This window comes from Sinocyclocheilus rhinocerous, unplaced genomic scaffold, assembly GCF_001515625.1.
Source record: "Sinocyclocheilus rhinocerous isolate Xijiao unplaced genomic scaffold, SAMN03320098_v1.1 scaffold185, whole genome shotgun sequence".
Classification (NCBI taxonomy): Eukaryota; Metazoa; Chordata; class Actinopteri; order Cypriniformes; family Cyprinidae; genus Sinocyclocheilus; species Sinocyclocheilus rhinocerous.
The window spans coordinates 1,570,851-1,587,125 of NW_015662163.1; the positions used below are offsets into that span (position 1 = coordinate 1,570,851).

Genomic DNA, 16,275 nt, shown 5'->3' on the forward strand with positions numbered 1-16,275 from the left:
ACACGGCTCAAAAATGCTAATTCCTTCCGGGTTTTAGAGCTGTAAACAAAAAAAGTTATTAATAAAATCCAGGTAAATTTGCACAGTCTAGGATGTCTAGTTCTTTTTTCTTTGTTTACAATGACGTGAGTTTGGCATACCACACCGATGATGTCTTGAGTGACACGTTTGCCTGAGAGCAGCGAGTTTACGGTCGGTTACATTATCGTTCCAGTCAACAGCGGCATCTCCTGGTGAGACACGGAAAAACGTGATGAATGAATGATATTTTTGCAATTTTACACATAATAATCAACGATGATCACATTACACAAAACTGAAAAGCATTGTGTTCAAATAGGATTCCAGAAGTCGCAAGAGTCGCAATAGTTCCCAAAAACATCATTACCACAACATGATATTTATTTGACAACCCATTTTCATTTGAGTTTGCTCATTGAAATATTCATATAGCTTATAGGCTTTTTATGACTCGTAAACATAAACACAATTAATCAAAAACTACTGATAAACGAGGAAGCGTCAATAAGTCAATAACATTTGCAGTACCATGTTTTAACAGTAAGAACTACAACATACAATTGTGAGTCACGTGTTTATTGTATTAAACTGACAGAGATTGATATTTGTTGTCATTCTTCATTGGCCTGCACTGCTATTAGAGCCTGTTACAGTGGTGGAGCTGGTGTCAACAGGATGTCAGTCAGCTGACCTCAGGAAGCAGCTCTTCGGCCAGCAAACCCTAACAAAGTGCTTAGACAGGCAGGAAATTGATCTGACTGGAATGTGCATTATCAGAGACTACCAGCAGGGAGGGACATAGTAGGAAATCCGAGGAAACGGTGCGTCATGTGACACACAGGTTGAAATCTCTGCTTACTGATGTTGTTTGACCACCCTCTGTGTCCAGATGGTGATCTTCACTTATGGATAAAAATGATATTCTAATGGAAAATGCTCAAAATTGCACATCAATGTCACTATGCAGATAAGGATGTAGGCAATCCTTGACTTAAAGGGATAGCTCACCTAAAAAAACCTCTCACCTCAAGTCGTTCCAAACCTGTATGACCTTCTTTTTTATTTGAAATTGAACATAAACAATATTGGAACCCATTGACATCCATTAGGCCTATATAGACAAAAAACACTAAGACATTTTTCCAAAACATCTTCTGTTTTCCACAGCCATACAGGTTTGGAATGACATGAGGAATTCAGCATAATGACACTATATCACTATGACACTATATCAAAATGTGCTTTCATGTGTTTCATTGTAAAAGCTAGCCTGCCACTTGGTTGACGTTTCTAAACTTAGCTAGTGACAGCTGGTAGTTCAGCTGACAGCTGCACCCAGACCACATAATGAGAGGGACAACAGCTCTGTAGATTAGAAAAAGAAGACAATAGTTATTTTACTCCAACGTGTGGTCAGACTTGCATATTTTATCTCGCTGCACATGCAAATCACAGCAGTAAGCTTTCATTCAGCAGTGACCACTGTCACCACACACTTCCTTGATGTAGATGTAGGTCACACAGTCACCTATTGTATAGCTACAGTACGAATTTGTTACGTGATAAACATGTCAACTTGTTTTTCTGGCTTTACTGTATTAGCTAAAATAAACATGTTTAGAATTAATCATTGTAGCATGGTAAGTTTTTAACATTTGCGGTTGGATTTTTAAATGTTTTTGAAAGAAGTCTCTTGTGCTCAGCAAGGCTGCATTTATTTCACTAAAATACAGTAAAAACACTAATATTGTGAAATATTACTATTTAAAATAACTGTTTCCTATTTTAATATATTTTAGAATTGAATGCATTGCTGGCAAAGCTGCATTTTCAGCACATTACTAGTTTCCAGTGTCACATGATCCTTCAGAAATCATTCTTGATATGCTGATATGGTGCTCAAGAAACATTATTATTATTAATGTTGAAAACAGTCAATATTTTTGTGGAAACCATGGCCCATTTAGGGTTCTCTGATCAATAAAAAGTTCAAAAGAACAGCATTTATTTGACAGAGAAAACTTTTGTGACATTATGTCTTTAAAACTGTCACTTTTGATAAATTTAATGCGTCCTTGCTGAATAAAAGTATTCATTCAATCATTCAACAAAAAAAAAAGAAAGAAAGAAAACTAAACTACTGACCCTAAACAGTAGTGAATCTGTAGCACAAATTGTGAGCATGGAATACATGGCAAAATAATATAGCCCCTCACCCCTACTGTTCTTAGCAAACACCACTAATTAAAAGCCAAGTGAGACCAAATATTGGCAGCTCCTTTTAATTCTTAATTAAATATGATAAAGACATATATTTGCTGTCTGCAGGCCTGAATCGACTCTTTAAATCGGAAAATAAAGTGCAGCAGCAAATGTAACAATAAAAAAAAACACAATGTGCATTAAAAAAAAAAAAGAAAACACAAATGTAACACAGGTGTTGTGGAATAGATTCAGACACATACTACAGTATATTTAGGGAATAAAATATTACGGCCTTTGAAAATCAATCACAGCAGATGTGCTCTCAAAATATACAAAATAAACTCATTCATAGAGTTCCTTTGAGTAAAGTTCAATCCCATTGGTAAAAGGCACTCTGGAGAAAAATAAAAAAAATAAAAACAATGCCACCACATTGGCAGTCAAAGCTTTCGGTTTATAATGTTAGCATGTCGAAAACAGCCCAAGCTAACATTCTGACCGATTTCTGTTACGTCTTCCTCAATATACGTACAGATAATTCAGTTATCTGCACTGGAGTGATAAAAGCAGTGTAGCAGATGTGACTAAATTCTCCCTGAGAATAACAGTGGCATTCACTACTGGACTGAGTGCATCTTCATAATTGATTGTCTCCAAAATCCCATGGATAACAGCTTTGAAATGAAACCTGGCAACCACTTATAATCAGAGAGTTGAATTAGGTAGCATTGCATTGATGATTTTGTATAGAGCATTTCCCAAATGAGTATCTCTAAGCCTTAATACTCATATTCCTGATACTCCTGCCAGACCACGTTTCTATGGTTACAACCTTTCCTGCAACGCTTTTTCCTGTGCTTTCTTTCTGGCTTTCCTCCGGACCAGCCTTTGTTTGAGTATTACGGTAAATGACAAGCTCAAATCAAAACATGGGACAGACGCTGGACTTGAAGCTTTAAGGGTTGCCTTTTGTTTCAATTTCATTGCATGTACCCTAATACACTATGTCTAATTGTCAAGGTTATATACTTGTTGACATGCTACAGTATTCGGTTTTTGTAACAGCATGAGATTGAAATAAACCCAACATGTGGCAATGGATTACAGTGGATATGAATCTATAACACTGTGCAATATACAGCAAAGGGACGCCTATTTGGGCTGATAGTCTTGAGCAGTGTACCGCTCAGTGGCTACATCTCAGTGTGCAAAGCTAAAACATACTAGAAATGAATGTCAAAATTTCCATATTATGGACTTTCAATTTGAATGAACATATCTAAGAATAATATACACTCGATTAGAAAATGGTTATGCATCCAGCAGTTTGTTCAAGGTGTAAGGCATGCACTATGCTTCAGTGTGGGTTATGAAAGTCAACCACACTGCAAATCTGGGATTCAAAATCAACATTATGAATATTCTCAAGAATTCTTCATTTCTAGGTCACATATTTCTGATATTAATCATGTGAACTCCTACAGATGGTGAGATGTTCTTTGGATCTTTCTCAAATCATGCTGGATAACATGATCAGGTTTCATTCAAACAGTTTTCCCCCAGATATCACATGCACAGATGAATCGCTCACAATAAGATATTGAATATAAATAAAGTAAATAGGGTGGATTTGGATTTCATGTTGACTTGAAAACAATCCAGGACTGCTAAAATAGACTATTATAATATGGCTAAATTCAAGTTTTCAGTTCATTTCAATTGTTTTCACTGTTAACTGTTACGTTGATAATATAGTTTGTAATAATAAAAACATTTTAGATTTTTCATTTTTAAAATGATGTATGTATATACTGTATATGTTACGCTAATAATAAAATTTGTAATAAAAAAGAGAACATATATACATACATGTTATTACTTATATTAAAAAAAATTAAAATTTAGTTTTTTAAATGCTTTTATCATTACAAATTATATTATCAGAGAACTAATTTAAATTTAAATATTAAATTGGAGAATTTCAATTCATGTAAATTTTTCATTTCATTTCACTCTAATTGTTATGCTGATAATATAATTTGTATTAATAAAAACATTTCAGATTTTCACAAGTTATATTATTAACTTAATGGCAGTGAACTAATTTAAATATTAAATTAGAGAGATTCAAAATTGCATTTTCAAAAGTGGTCTCGGAGTGGTCTGTTGACCCCACAGTGTATTTTGAGTTTGGTTTACAGCTTTAGATTTGTGCAAACACAGAACTTGAACACTTTTGCATGACACAGTACTGATTTGCATGACCTAGATGACCTACATGTCTTGGCGTGGAGCTGCGGGTCCCCTGTAATTCTGGGCCCTTTGTTTTCCACAGTGCAGTAGACAGAAACGTGTTTTGTTGATCATGCAAATTCCTGCGGATGTTGGCACAGCATGAAGGGCAGGGAGGAATAGAGAGGGGATCAAGAGGGACAGACATTAATTCATCAACTCTCAGTCTCCATCATCAAGCACTAAACGCTTACAGATTATAACATCTGATGCACGTCATAAATAGATTGAAAGACAAAATCATTCACGCTGTGTGGCTCCACTGCATAACACACCCTGCAGGAAATTATTACCAGTCTATAGTTCCATTCCTAAAAATGAACTGAATTCAAATCCGTTTGGGGGGTTATAAATAAAACATTCCAAAAACAGAATCTCCTCAATTAGACTTTGATCACGATGCCAAAAACGCCATGTGGAGGAAAGGGTCACTGTGCAATTGAGGATATTCACGAGATGCAGCGAACAGGAAAACTGCACGTCGTGATTGTTGTATGTGTTTGGTCACTTGGCACCCAGGGCTATTTTTAGGGTGCTTGTGTGTCCAGGTCCTGAGCAGGATGACCCAAGCTGAATCAGCACAGCCAGCGGCCCGACCCCTGTGAGCGCTTCCTCCTCCTCTTACAGATGTAGTAGATAGGCAAAGCAAACAAGCCTGCAGAGAGATCAGTCACAACACAGGACAGCTCGGTCACACGAAACAAGGTTGAAAACAAGAAACTCATCTATCCAATAATGTGCTTTACAAAACAATTAACCAAATTCAAATATATATATACACAGGTGCATCTCAATAAATTAGAATGTCGTGGAAAAGTTCATTTATTTCAGTAATTCAACTCAAATTTCAGTGTACCGAATTAATACATTTTTTTATCCACTGCATGTTTAGAACTTCCGTGGAAGCTGAGCTATTGATATTTAGAAATTATTTTTGTATGGTATATTGATATATTTGGGAACACAATAATTCTAACTAAAATATGTGCTTTGCTAAAATATTTTGCATCCAGAAGTGGAGAACAAATCTCTTCTGCCGTTTACAACAGAACCATAAACTGCAGTATGAAGAGTGTGTTGCAGCAGTAATAACAGACTTTTGTTTTTATTAAAGACAAAGGTAGTTTGTTCAGAAAACCAGTCTAAAAAACAACAAAAAAGTTTTATTATTATTTTTACCTTTTTTTATTATTTTCTTTTTTCATTCATTCTTCAATTGTATTTTCATGATTATAAAGATTAAATTTTTTACTTTCAGGACTATGAAGGGTTTTTTCCTCAAATTCCTAATTCCTAAATGTGTCTAACTAATTTTGTGAGTTTGTTTTTCAAATACTTTTTTAAAATGTAATTTCATTAGACTTTTTAATGTTCTTATTAGAGATTATAATACATAAATTAATGACAATAAAACAAATATGGCCAGGATGCATATCAATAATTACTTTTTATAATTTAAAAATATAAATTTCTTGGACTAGACAGTTGAATGATACCCAATATGCTCAATATGCATATTGCCTTTCCACATTTTTGAATTTGGAAATAAAACCATTGTATTTCATGTCACAACCACATTTATATTTTCACTAAAGAACTGAAAAAAGGGCTTTATTGTCATGAAAATGTTACAATTATTTTACAAAAGTGCTATAAAAAGCTAATTACATCAACTGTTTTCTTTTGAATTTGGAATAAAATACAACTCAGACATTTTCCTGACAGGCTTTGTGAGATTCAGGAAGTGTAACACAATCCTTACCTATGACCAAAGCCAGAGCTCCAACAACTACCACGAGGACAATGACCACTGGAGCCACCAGCACTTTACTCACTGTGAAACGAGGAACAGAAAAGCATTCAGGCTCACAAAGACAGACACATTTAGAATTCTTATCTACTGCTGGACTAAAAAGAAATGGATGGTGTGCATTTGTCTTTCTCAGCAAGTCAGTTGGTTAAAGTGAACCCTGTGACCTGTAGACCAAACACTTGTGTCTGTGATGTATGAATGGTTGGGTATTATACTACAGTTCGTTGCACTAGCCTGAGGACACTACACAAACACCGGCTCACGTAAAGTATACAGATATGCAAACTAAAAGCAGATCATAGAGTCTGTCATATCTCTGTGCTATTACTAACTGGCGTTATCAGGGCGTTAACTAAACGGTAACACTTTATTTCGATAGTCCACTTTAGACATTCTATTTACAGTAAGTAACTTTGCAACTACATGTCAACTAGCAGACTGGTACAGGAAACAAGCTGGTATGCAGAGCACCTAAAAGCACATTCTGATAACAAATGGACAAGAAATCTCAAGATAACCCAATGTTATGTTTCCAAAGTAACCCCTAGTACTCCAAAATAACTTAAATAAATCAAGTTGTGCTCTCTGCTGCAAACTCACTACAAACAGAGCCTCGGACCAGCCGGCGCAGATGGGGTTTCTCAGGCAGGTAGCGGTACTTGCATCCAAACACGCTCAGATTGGAGGTGTGATCCCCAAAGAAGCGCAGATGCCTGTACTTCTCCCCGCAACGATAACAGAAGTTAGTGTTGCACTGCGTGCAGGTCATGTGATCACAGCCCTCTGTTCTCTGAATGTGGATCTGTTGGTATGGAGAAGAATTCATCTGGCAAAGAGTAATCAATTCACAATGATGCACCATCCAGCCATTTATTTTTTCACTTTCTAGTCAGACGTGTGAGCTAGTGGGGCAAATTTTCTTGAATCTGGGTCAGCGACTGACATGTTCAATTAGTGAAAGCCTAGAGCTCACAAAATGATCATTTACAATGATTACACTGCAATTATTCCATCAAATAATGCAGTAGCTGCAAATTATTGAGAATTAGTTGACATGTAGTTACAAAGTTACTTATAGTTAGTAGAATGTCTAAAGTGGACTATCAAAATAAAGTGTAACCAACTAAACTAGCATGGTCTGAAACAGTGTAAACTGCTCTTTTAGGTGCTCTAGTTGTGTCAGAACCATTTATTTTTGTGATATAACCTAGAAGTGAACTTGTATTTCATCTGCGTAAAAATTAGTGCAAGGGTTGTACAGCGGCATACAAATACAAAAATATACATATTTAACTTTACAGTTATACAATTGTATATATACACACACACAACAGTATGTCTGTACACTGATGTTTATTGGTGAGCTTGCAATCTAAATGAATTAATCAAGATAATAAAGAGATTATACATAAATAATGCAACTTTTTTGGCCATGTTTGACTCAAAATGATCATAAAACTTTTTTCTTTTAAGGCAAAATAAAATGGTCAGTTAGTAAAGTTTTGTGAGACTTAAATCTGTCTTAACTGCTAGCTAGTTGTATCTAAAAAATGTACAGTTAAAGAATTATCATTTCCAAATGTGATGAGGAAACACTGATATATACAGTGGGTACGGAAAGTATTCAGACCCCCTTAAATTTTTCACTCTTTGTTATATTGCAGCCATTTGCTAAAATCATTTAAGTTAATTTTTTTTCCTCATTAATGTACACACAGCACCCCATATTGACAGAAAAACACAGAATTGTTGACATCTTTGCAGATTTATTAAAAAAGAAAAACTGAAAAATGCTCAGTATTTAGTAGAAGCACACTTAAATAAATCAAGTTGTGCTCTCTGCTGCAAACTCACTACAAACAGAGCCTCGGACCAGCCGGCGCAGATGGGGTTTCTCAGGCAGGTAGCGGTACTTGCATCCAAACACGCTCAGATTGGAGGTGTGATCCCCAAAGAAGCGCAGATGCCTGTACTTCTCCCCGCAACGATAACAGAAGTTAGTGTTGCACTGCGTGCAGGTCATGTGATCACAGCCCTCTGTTCTCTGAATGTGGATCTGTTGGTATGGAGAAGAATTCATCTGGCAAAGAGTAATCAATTCACAATGATGCACCATCCAGCCATTTATTTTTTCACTTTCTAGTCAGACGTGTGAGCTAGTGGGGCAAATTTTCTTGAATCTGGGTCAGCGACTGACATGTTCAATTAGTGAAAGCCTAGAGCTCACAAAATGATCATTTACAATGATTACACTGCAATTATTCCATCAAATAATGCACTTCTCAGTATTATGGGTTGAGAAACTCGTTCACAAAGGGAAGGTTCTCAACTGAAAGATGTTTGGTAAGCCCTTAGGTATCTGGCTCAGGTATGTGCACTATGCCAAACACTCATGTTCTGATGTACCCTCCAAAGCACCATGAATGCTCATGTCTGGATGGAAAACAGCAACGTCTTGTAGAACTTGTTGATCTCTTGCAGTTGTGTCAGTGGAAAGAAGAACTTTAATTCAGGATCACTTTGCCCAGACCCCAGTCTTATGACGTCTTATGACTGGAATGCCATGCTTCCCAAAACCGTAATTAAAGTTAGACAGGAGGAAAGGAAAAGAAAAACACACAATAAACACAATCCTTCTTCACTATCTCAGACGAGAACATTCGGTTTTTACAATGACTGACTCTGTATGTAACTCCTATTAATTTTATATGGGGCATATTTTACACTGCATTTTATTTCCCCCCTGAAGGCTAGTAAAGATTTGTGCACTTAAAACTGTGACAGAAGAGTTTTCCACCTCTTTCTGACTAAAATTAAATTAAAATTAAGAAGGCTTGTTTTTGCTACCGTACCTTTAAGACTTCAGTCAGACTTCAAAATAAGGTTCTATTGACATTAGGTAAAGCAATAGCTAACATAAAAAGTTGTATTCAAGCTGTATAAATAAACATTAGTTAATGTATTAAATGAACACGAATTGATTCAAGATATTATATTATATATAACTCATGTTAACAAATTGATCTTTACTGTAAAAATCACCAAGACTATATGCAAATGACCTGCATTACCAATCAAACATCTGGGGTCAGTAAGAATTATTTATTTTTAAGGAAATTAATACTTTAATTCAGCAAGGATGTATTAAATAAATAAAAAATGACAGTAAGGACATTTATAATGTTACAAAAGATTTCAATTTCAGAGATTGCTGAATTGGTGAAGAGAAGAAATTGCTGAAAAAAGTTATTTTTTTCTTTTTGCGCACAAAAATTATTCTCGTAGCTTTATAAAATTACGGTTGAACCAATGATGTCACATGGACTACTTTAACGATGTCCTACTCCTTACTACACTTCTGGCCTTTGAATGTGGTAGCTTCTGTTGCTATTTATGCAGGATCATAAAAATCTCAGATTTCATCAACAATATCTTAATTTGTGTTCCGAAGATGAACAAAGGTCTTACGGGATTGGAACAACATGAGGTTGAGTAATTAATGACAGAATTATAATTTTTGGGTGAACTAACCCTTTAATATACTTACTCATGGTTATGATGTCAATACCATACCAAATGTGGTATTATGAACATTGGATTACAGTACATAAAGTAATAACTTTTCCATGTCAAAAAATGAATGAAAATCTAGTTTTCAGTATACATACAGTGCATTTTTGTAGAGCACGTTCATTACCTTGCAGCGTGGACACTTCTGAGCGTTCCTCTGGCCGTGTTCGATGACACTGGCCCAGTGACGCAACAGCTTGTCTCCTTTCTTGTAGTCTCGACACTTCAGGTCTTCGTGCCAGGGTGCGTGGCATTTAAAACACCAGACAATCTGGCACTTTGTGCACTGAATCTGTGAGGAATATTTGAAGAGACAGACATACAGTTTGCTTACTCAAGAAAGCCTTTTGGCAAACAAAGTCATTCTGATTCAGAGTTTAGACACATAATTCCACATTGTAACTACAGAATGGGCAACAAGCGAAAAACCAGACCTTATACTTATGTTCACTCTTGGTGGACGTCTGTTGGCTATGACCCTTCAGGGAGGTAAACAGGCTGCACTGGGGACACGGTTTTGTGCTGGAGTCCAGTCTGCTCAGCTCTAAGAGGTACTTGTATTTTGCCAGCTCTTCACTGGACAGGTGCAAAATCACCAAACTTTCCTCCAAGAAACCACTGCACTCTGTGATGGGACACACCAAGTGTGCCCGACCCACGTGAACCTTAAAAAAAAAACATGCAATCAGGCAAATACGTTAAAGACCGCAGCATTAATGCAGTGGTAAACCTTTGCATGACTCTAAGTGCAGTTAAATATGTAATCCATCCTGTTTGAAAACTGTGACGTGTGGAGTGCGATTTAGTGTTCTTGGAAATCATAGGTTTTAATCAGTGATTACAAGCGAGGACAGAAGCAAGCAGGAAGTGCAAACGATCTGTGTACTCAAGCAACTCAAATAGACACTGTACAATCAGCATTGTACCTGAGGTACTTCCAAGTCAACAAGCAACTATCAAACAATCACTGAAGTACGGTAATACGTGATTGAAGAGGGCTCTGCGAGTAGGAACGAACCATAGGGGCTAGTTTGCACAGGTTGAATGCGGTATGATTTGTTGATAAATGGATCCATGTTGAATGACCTTTCCCAGTCTCCTAGAGGGAGTTAAGGGATCTCATGGATCAGTGAGATCCATTTCATTCTCATTGTTCACATAACAGGGCTTTGGTGTAGCCCTACAGCTGCGGGACTATGACTATCGGCACCTCCCTTGTGAGAGGATTGCTGTGCGTCCTGCCTCTGGTTCCCCACCCATCTTCCTCCGCTCCCCCCTCTGGGACGACAGGATTAAAGAGCGTTTCCATAGCGAGAAATAATCTACTCTCCACCCTCCTATTTTTATGCTCAAGCAACAGCATTTAAGGGACATTATCTGAGGTGACAAAAAAAAAGGGACTGGTCAAGAGACTTCTGTAAAATCAGGCAAGTCTTGGGTAGTTACGATTCAGCTGGAATAAAAATCTGCAACCCAGTCTCATAAAAATACGTACCTCTGCGTACATTTCTGCAACACCGTTTTTATGTACCTTACTGCACGTTTCGCCGCAGTTTCAAAGAGAAGTGTCCACTGAGTGGCGCTAAAACACGGGTTCAATACGTCAACCCTGGCACGTTTTTATTACGTTGATATAGGTACGTATTGCTGTGTTTTTATTACGTTTCGTCGGAGTTTTACTGCCTCTAGTGTTCATTTTTTTGGAAACTGCAGTGATATGTACTTATTGGTACGTATTTCGCGTCTTGCAAAAATGTGCCCCCAGGTACGTATTTGCCATGAGACCGGGTAGAAAATCTGCCATGACATCTGGAAGCAATGCATTCTGGACCAAAATAGACCAGACTGGATTCTGTCTGTCACTGCATGATGTGAGCACCAGGAAAGGGTGATAACAATTAGCAGCCACAGTTATTACCACTATCACAGCGTCCATCCCTAAAATATGGAAATGGCTTGATAACAATAACCCCATTCTGAGTTAGGGTTGATAAGAGTGTCACAGAACAAGAGTTACTTTTAGAGGTCACAACAATACAGCACCTGACTAGCCATTTAGTCAAGATTTAAAAAAATTTTTTTTTAGGGGTGTTGCCATCGCTTAGCCTACTACATTTGGGCTAAATCAGGGATCCTCAAATCTGGCTCGCGAGATCCACTTTCCTGTTTAGCTCCAACCCTGATTAAACTCACCAACCTGTGATTTTCTAATGATCCTGAAGACATTGATTAGCAAGCTCAGGTGTGTCGGGTGTCCCGAGTTCAAGTCCCCGCTTGCGGACCTTTCTAGATCCCGCCCCCTTCTCTCTCTCCCACTTCACTTCCTGTCCTCTCTACCCTGTCCTATCAAATATAAAAGGCAAAATGCCCCCCAAAAAAGTCAACCTCAGTGAGAACAATAAAATAAGGTACGTCCCAATTGGCATACTTGTGCAATATTCTTGTTCATTTTGTAGTCACACTAAAAATAAGCGGATGATGCACTTATCCAAAAAAAAAACCCATGTGGAATATTGGACACCTCATGCACTCAACTGCTCCAGCTTTCTTTATATAGCCTATGGAGAGGGCCTATTAGACTCCTATGGTGGATAACAAAATAAACTTATCAGTCTCATACACTAGATGGTTGAGTGCAGTATAAGTGCACAATGTATAGGGACACAGCTTTATTTACCTAACTTCAGCCTGAACAGGCTTGTACTAGTTTGGGGACGCTGCTGGAGCCATTTTTAAATGATGCACCTGACTAATGCGAAAGATGGCTTTGGTAAACAGCACTAACAATGCTCATGTTGAGAGAAGGGCTCTCGTGGCTGATTGTGTGGCGTCTTGTGCTCGCAGCAGGTGAGATTCTGAGAGCCCGGTGTGCTTGGAGTTTACTTTGGGATCCTAATGAGATCTGGCACTCCCATGAGAGCCCTTACCTGAGTACGTGGCACCAACTGGTGACAGCAGCGCTAGCACTCCCCCGGGGCCACCCACCAGTTCTTTTTACACCTGTCAGCTTGCTGCTAATGGGCCGACCGTACAGCTAGCACAATAACGGCACTCGGCACCCACCGCAGGTGTGAACAATCCTCTCAGTATGGATGGATAGTCTGATTTTCAGCCTTCCATGTCACACGCTGGCATCCTGTATTAACTTTGACATGTTTTCTGATTGACCATCACCACCTCTTGAGGTGGGCTATCTTCTTGGGGAGATATCTTTTTGATGGATGTGAAAGAGTGCAGAACTCACTCTTTGAGGCTGGCCACATGCCTGCTAAGAATAAATCAGATTTCTTACAGTAAACACTCAGTCAACATAAGACAGCAACCAAATTGTTGTGGGAAAAGTGCAGAACAGACATGAAAATTTACTAGTGGCACTCATCTTTCACATCTAGTTTCTAATATTAGCACTAACCAGGTACGGATTAACTTAATCTAAAAGAGCAGTCCTATCCTTAGATGACTTTTAAGAAAACTATGCTGCATACGCAACACAAACCGCATGAGAAACCGTGAGAAAGCTGAACAGCGAGTGGCTGGTCACACACCTCAGGGTGTAAATTGCATGTCAATATAGAAAGTAACCGAACATTTTTTTATTTTCTCAGCAGATTTCCTGCATCACCTCATCTCATACATCTCAGTTAACGTAGGTTGTAGGTAATATTCAGTCGAGCAGAAACTGTATTCATACATTTAAATGGATCAGTTATTCTGCAAGTCTACTAAAGGTCAGTGAAACCAACTATACAAATCTTCTACCAAACCTTCACACAATCTGATTCCTTATATCAAATCTACTGAGGCATATATTGTACATCAAAGCAAAAATTCAAAAGCAGAAAGACATTTAAAAACTCCAGTAGCGTGCCTTTTAAATGCTGCTTTTACAATGCCAAAGCAGACATACCTGTAAATGTTTCTATTAACGGAGTAAAACTTTTACCAAATCCTTTAGTAAAATACAAAATTATGTGTTCTAAAACTTGGGAACAGGTTTATGAAATTGACAGGTTGATAGACAGGTTTATGAAAGCCAGCTGTCACTGCTTCAGCCATTTTCGGTCATTTAAAGTTTTTGACTATCCTGTGCATCAAGGTTGGGCAACATTCAGAATTTTGGAATTGTGTCACTTTCAATTTATGAGTTGGAATTCATAGACATTCAAGTCGAACAAAGATTTCCTTACTCCAACAGAAAAAACAAATGTTGCAACCTCCAAAAAATAAAACAAATATTTAATTTTGACTCATTCATACTCATTTAAATTCATCAAAATTGTTACCATGCAGCACCAAAATGCTGTTTAGATAACTTTATACTTTTTGAATTTAAGTATTATATTAAATAAATGCACAACACATATGCGCATCATACGTTTATATAGAAATTGCTATCATTGCCATTTTAATCTAACATCTAATGTTTCTGGAAATTTGGGATGTATAAACCTACATGTCTGAATGACTAAGTCTGTCTTAAGGAAAACCTGAATAATTAGGATGATTAGGGTCCAACAGACACTGTGTTTGTTTAGGGAGGCATTCACACAGACTGCATGCTTAGGTTCAAAAACAGCTGGAGAGGGCACAACAAAATAGAACGGAACGCAGGGATCTTGGATCACACGTTTAAAAAAAAATTACAGCACTATTTTTAACTTGATATGTTCATGATGCTGAAAACAAGCTTTGCTTTTTTACTTAAAGCAACAATCAAAAATAGCAGACTGAAGAAGTCACAGTTTATGTATAATAATGGAAACATTACTTAGAGCAGCCGTTTTGAGGTCTGACAGTAATTTATTGTTGAAGGCTATGTTATTGTTACAAAAGCAGTGTTTTGATGGCTGTGGCAGTGCTGCTTTAAAGGGTATAAATTTAAAAAGACACAAAAACTCTCAGAAATAGTTTACAGAGCCAAACGCTGTCAGCACACTAGACAGCTCTGAGAAGTTCTCTTTATTCATCTCTTTTGAAACAATGCTGCTAAAAATATTTACTACAAAAATCTAAATAAATTTGTAGATCTTAAACTCCTAAATTACTTATTTGATGAAATACCCCATATGTTGTTGGTGGCTATGATTACATGTTTAGAGGCCAATTTATACTTGCCCATAAACATGTTATACCAACAACATGAATGTGTTTTTATTAATAAATTATAAATTAAAGATTACAGTTCTTGATTTCATTCTGATTTCAATTTTGAATGGCACACAACACATTCATTTCAAAAGCATTAAGAAATAATCATATTATGAGACTGATGTCAACTGATATCATTACGACTATCCAAGTCTCTTTAAACATAATACGTAAACCACTAATGAACCCAGTGCAAGCCAGCATTCTGAAATATTACTACTAAGAATGAACCAAACGCCCTTGCCATAGGCACCTGACATTTAGACCAGCCGCCCCATTTGCCAAACCCAACACAAAGGCCTGAAATGAGAAACAGTGGCTCGGTTACGTTAAATATTAGCTATTTAAATGAGTCTTTTGTAGTGCAAACCTCTTGCCATTTCTCTTCAGTGAAAGTGCACATTAACCGATCGCCCTTTCCTTTCATCTGCTTACAAACCATATTCACAGCATTCATTTGATCTCATATATTCTTATTATCTAAATTGCTTTTGAAACCATGCACCGCACAGGTCTAAAACTGACTGCAGTGAAAGCAGGATTGTTGAATGTCACATTTAAAAGTAGAAAAGTGCACAAATGAGCATTCGAATCATACAACAAAAGGGAAAACTTAACTCATAAACTCAAACGTTAAAGGAATAGTTCACCCGAAAATGAAAGATATTTTGATGAAAGTTGCAACAGTCCAAAAAACTAAAGTCAATGGGGTTCAAAACAAGACAATGAGAGTGAGTAAATGATGACAGAAATTTCTTTTTGGGTGGACTATCCCTTTAAATGAAATAATTTCCAAAGTAAAAACCCAAATCTAGTCATAGATTGCACTTCACTTTAGGGCTGCACAATTAATCGAATTTCTAATCGCGATTACAATTATGGATGCCACAATTACATAATCGTTCAAAGTCCACTTATGTTATTCTGCGTGCTTAAGATGCATTTTTTTCTTTCTACATGTTATCTTAAGGGTTTTCCCCATTATTTTAATTTTAGTATGACATTATAATACCATTCATATTTATAATTTAAAGAAGCAACCAATCCGATGTCTTAGTTGACATTCGAGGCTTAATACTATAGTAAAGCACTAACGTTTTTTTCAGTTAGAGAGTTTTCAGCTTGTTTATTTTCAAATAAAAATACGGCACGCAGTTGCATCAAACAATCGTATAAACGTCATTCAATATAAATTGTGATAATTGTAATTAATAATCGCAATTACA

General features: G+C 37.0%; 1 protein-coding gene across 1 annotated transcript in view; it reads right to left on the bottom strand.

Moving 5' to 3' along the window:
• Positions 1-4,783: 4,783 nt before the first annotated feature.
• rnf217 (ring finger protein 217) overlaps positions 4,784-16,275 on the bottom strand; it is a 15,237-nt gene continuing 3,745 nt past the window's right edge. The window contains exons 2-6 of the mRNA XM_016537624.1: positions 10,336-10,566; positions 10,029-10,193; positions 8,186-8,387; positions 6,281-6,352; positions 4,784-5,173 (exon numbers count right to left, since the gene is read on the bottom strand). Coding sequence (XP_016393110.1) covers positions 5,094-5,173; positions 6,281-6,352; positions 8,186-8,387; positions 10,029-10,193; positions 10,336-10,566 — 750 coding nt within the window. The 3' untranslated portion in view covers positions 4,784-5,093. The remainder of the gene's footprint in view (positions 5,174-6,280; positions 6,353-8,185; positions 8,388-10,028; positions 10,194-10,335; positions 10,567-16,275) is intronic.